Below are 4,548 nucleotides of genomic sequence, written 5' to 3' on the forward strand. Positions count from 1 at the left end.
TCGTCGCCGAGGACTCTGCTCCGCGCAGGGTTCCTTCATATTCAACCCTCCGAACAACTCGGATTCCACGTGGCTCCTGAAAGACCGCGTCTCCCTGGAACTTCGGAGCGGTTAACCAGGACAGAGGGCATACACGCACCTCCGATATTTCCGCTCAGGAAACCTGGCAGTCTCCTAGTTGGGCTTGGGAATCCAACCCAATAGCGAGATCATGGCCCAGCGCTGGGGGCTATATATACCCTCTTTAACTAGAGGGTCAGGTATTCAATTCTTACTCACTCTTAGCTAGTACTTGCGCTCCTTTGCTCGTCAACTTACTTTGGCATTGGAGTACCTTGCAGGTACACCCCCCCTTTTTCTCCTTCCTAGAAGATCCAGTCCGAGCAGCCTACGACGATTCTTCTGATCAGGTACGATCAATTCGTGAAAATTAGAAGTTGATCTCCACATACGATGCCACTATTTTGATATGGAACAGACGATCTATGATGTAAAAGGGAAGGAGTTCTAGTGCAGTGGAAATTAGAGGATGTACCTACAAGGTTATCGCTCCAATGCACAGTCATTGAGGCTTTAGAGGAGTGACTTTTCTATAGTGAATGAATAAGTATCTATTTATAGCATGTGGCAAAGCTTATATATTTGCGGAAACTACTTCCACTTGACCCGACATGAAGTGCAGTTGGTCGTCTAATTAGATCTGACAGCTGGTACTGAGTAATTAGGTCTAATATGATGTGCTACTCTCTGGCGAGAGTCCACTTCTTCGTGCTTAGTCTAAAGAATTTCTTAACTGAACCACTCAATTCAAATCGATTTTACTGGATCGTTGGGCGAGGTCGAAACAGAAGTATATTATAGAGTATTTTGGGTTGATAATGTATAGGAAAAAAATTTAGTCTAGAATTCATTTTGATTAAAAATTACTTCAAAAAGTGTTTGATTTATATTTGAATTCATTAACATAAAACTGATTATTATTAATTAGAAACATCATTTAATCAACTAAAGTACCTAAAAAATAAATCATCAATAAAAAAATTTAATTATCACTCTTGTCTGTACTAATTAATAACACAATTGGAAAGAATATGGAAACATAGAACATATAAGATTATATTGTAGTAAGATGAATTTATTCTTATCTTGAGTCTCAATTAAACACTAACAGATTCTTTAGAGTCTAAGCCAAGATTATCATTGCCTTGAGAGCCACTCTCAGTCTCGCTATCATCACCAACATTTCCAAAAAGAAGAACAACAATTCCAACAAGTGCAGCAACAAAAGCAGCTCCAAAAGAAGTTTTAATCTGTCCAGGAACAACAGAAGCAACTGTGAAACCCAAACACAAACCAGCAGCTCTAATCCAACCATACCAAACACTGAAAACACCTTCTTTCCCCTTAGGAGCACATTCCAGAACCAAAACTCTTCCAAATGCATGCAAAACTCCACTTCCAATTCCTTGTATCCCTCCAAATATCAATATATGACCCCATTTCCAATGACTGTTCCAAAAGTAGAATCCAAAACCAGATGATAACATTGACAGAAGAAAACCAATGATCTTCATTTTCACAGAACTAGTCTTTATTAGTTGTTGTAGAGGGTGTAGAAGTGGAAGAGAAACCAAAGGGAAAAGGAAATAAGTTAACCAGAAATAAAGCAAGTGTAATGGCTTAATACAAAGGTTACCAACTATGAAAAGAATAGCACCAGTGAAAATACACATTGTTGTAAAGGATGAAAGAAAAACTCCAAAAAGCCCTCCTATTGCTTTTGGATTTTGAAGTATAGAACAAGGGTAAAACAGTGTTTTGTTGAATGAAACAGTGGAAAAAGATGTTCTATTTATAGCTGTAACAACATGTAAAACACCAACCAACCATATTAAGCCACTGAAGATTGAAACAATCCAAAGAGTGAAAAGGTTTCTATCATCAGGCTCTCTAAGCATATGATATATGAAAGAAGAGATTACAGCTGAACCTAAACAGCCAAAGGAAGTAGCATAAAGAGAGAAGAAGCTTGAAACTCTTTGTGTTTTGGATTTCTTAGAGGAAGAAGAAATCATGAGAGCGAGATGGTGAGTGTGAGATGAAGATGAAACTGTGCTAGCTAAGACAATGAAAGCAATGTATGGAATGAAGATTAGGGTTGTTTTGAAGAATCCTGCTGGGAGACAGAAGAAAACTCCAATGCCTGTGGATACTGCTGTGATGAATGTTTGGTATTGGCTGTTAAGGTGGAAAGAGATGAAGCTGAGAATCGGAATGGCTAGGGTTAAACCTGAAGCCCATGCAATTGATGTCCATTCCAATGATGAGAAGTGTGAACCGTTTACCGTTATTGTCCTCTTTGTGAGAGTGCTGTAACTGCAATAAAAAAATCCAAGTTTGCATGCAAATTTGTGTTATAAAAGAGTTTGATCCAAATATATTTAAAAAGTTCATAAAATACTAAGGGAGTATGTATTAGGGTTACGACTGCAACCAGCGTCACAACACCTCTATGTAACTGCAATGCGACTGCGACTATTATTTAAAATCTTGGTTGTAAGTGAACTTACAGATGAATTTCTTTGTCAGAACAAAGCAAGCCCTGGTGATCATTTTGCCATTCTTGAACAGGATCCGTAGGTAGAATCTGTAACTGACTAATAATCAAAGGAAACAGCACAGGTATAAGAACGGTTTGAACAAAGTAAGAGCAAAACTCATATAGATACCATCCCCAAACCTCATATCTTGATGGTTTCTCTCCTATTGATCCCTCAACCTCATCACTACTATAGCTACTCTCTCTTGATTTCACCACTTTCTTGGATTTACTATGCAACACTACTGAAGGTGCACCAGCATGGTGGTCATTTTCAACTTCAATAGTATTTGTTTGATCCATGGTGGTTAATGCATGAAAAGAAAATGAAACAAGAGAAAGATATATATTAGAATGAATGAATGGTGACAATGGAAGTGCTGTAGACGTGCCAAAACAGCTGGGTTAACGAAACTTTCAAGGCTGCAAGTATTGTTATTGTATTTTTCAAAGATTCTTGTGAGGTTATTTTTTATTTTGATCTATGATATTGGTGTTCTTTTTTTGTCTTGTTGTGTATATATTTATACAAGAGAATTTGATAGTTATTATTAATGTTTTGTTGTGTAAGTTTTAAGCTAGATAACCTGAAAGGTCAGAAAGTGATGTATATATGTTGCCGGCGGCGGATTCATTTTGACATTGTTATTGATTCACCCGCCTAGTTCTTAAGCAGGAGAATTTGCCACCTTGACTCCACCTTGATAGCTAGACATATACCAAACAAAAGAATTATACACCAATGTCTGCATTTTTAAAGATGTTTTATTCTTATTAGCTTCTGGTTTATTTTATATTATATAAATTAGATATTGGCAATTAAGATCTCTAGTTGACACCTTATGTTCTCCTCTAAAAATATAAACACATGTCTACCATTAACCTTTGTGTTACGTGTTAGTTGTGTCTCTTGTGAATTTGAAATCTTATTCAAATCAATAAAAATAATAGGAGAGGAATTTTTTTATTTAAAATTTTGATACTGATTATTTTAAGGGGATCAATTTCACGGTTTATTTGTATGACTCCCTTTAAAGTCTAAACTGTATGGACATGGCCTAACACAAAAATTATTTGCACCTAACAAAATTTGAATCTGAGACATTGAGAAGAACACACTTTCAACACTCAAGTTTTCACAAATAGACGGACCCCATTAGGGTGTAATAGTTGAGAAAATAATATGGACAATTAATAAATAAATAGTTTGAAGCAATAATAATAACGTTTTGTGTAGAGAAATCACACAATCAAACTAGTGTACATATTAAAGGAAGAAGACGAACAAACACGTTAATTTGTTAGTCAATTTGTTTGTACAATTCAATTTAAAATAATCGATATTTAAAAGAGATAGCACTTCCCTAATCCATTATAAATAAGTCTTTATAATAGTTATGGTAGTGAAAATGACAAGATTCAATTCAAATCAAGTTATTTGATATGTGGGGACGAATAACAATAGCAATCAAAATTAAAGACCTTAATCAAGAGTAACCAATAAACAGGAAATATAAGAGAGAAAAGTAAGGCGAGAAAGGTGAAAGGTTTGTTCACCGAGTTCGATAAAAAAATCTACGTCTAAGAGAGAGAGCAGCTCTCCAATTCACTATATATATACTCAAAAAGTTGTTATAAGAGATTACAAAAGAGTTACAAGAAAATAGTCTTCGCCTTCAGAGTTCCTAAGAACAAACCCTAATTTTCACCTAAGTGTTTCACAACCTCTACAACTCTCAATATATGAATTACACAAGCCCGAGAAACAATTCTCTATGATAACCCCAAAATGTTGTCAAATCCCTAGAATATGATTCTAAGAATTTTACTCATTGCTTCTCACAAGGATTTCTACCTTATATCATTCTCATCCTAACAAACGAGAGAAAACCCATATTTATAACTAATAAAACATTAACAGACTCAAGATATGACCCATTAACAAACGG

The 4,548-nt window shown here is 35.6% G+C and overlaps 1 protein-coding gene across 1 annotated transcript; it reads right to left on the minus strand.

The window, feature by feature from the left end:
• Positions 1-1,056: 1,056 nt before the first annotated feature.
• On the minus strand, positions 1,057-2,949 carry LOC131609355 (uncharacterized). The gene is made up of 2 exons (XM_058881041.1): positions 2,571-2,949; positions 1,057-2,376 (listed from the first exon to the last, which is right to left on the minus strand). The coding sequence occupies exons 1-2, from the start codon at positions 2,900-2,902 to the stop codon at positions 1,158-1,160; spliced, it is 1,551 nt and encodes a 516-aa protein (XP_058737024.1). The 5' UTR covers positions 2,903-2,949; the 3' UTR covers positions 1,057-1,157.
• Positions 2,950-4,548: the final 1,599 nt, after the last annotated feature.

Source organism: Vicia villosa, linkage group LG1 (genome assembly GCF_029867415.1).
Source record: "Vicia villosa cultivar HV-30 ecotype Madison, WI linkage group LG1, Vvil1.0, whole genome shotgun sequence".
In the NCBI taxonomy this organism is placed as follows: domain Eukaryota; kingdom Viridiplantae; phylum Streptophyta; class Magnoliopsida; order Fabales; family Fabaceae; genus Vicia; species Vicia villosa.

What these genes read in the sequence shown, in the direction of transcription:
- LOC131609355 (XM_058881041.1), bottom strand. Translation starts at nt 2,902, where the DNA reads ATGGATCAAACAAATACTATTGAAGTTGAAAATGACCACCATGCTGGT. An exon ending in TCTGACAAAGAAATTCATCT is followed by an intron (nt 2,377 to 2,570) that starts GTAAGTTCACTT and finishes TTTTTATTGCAG; the next exon opens with TTACAGCACTCTCACAAAGA.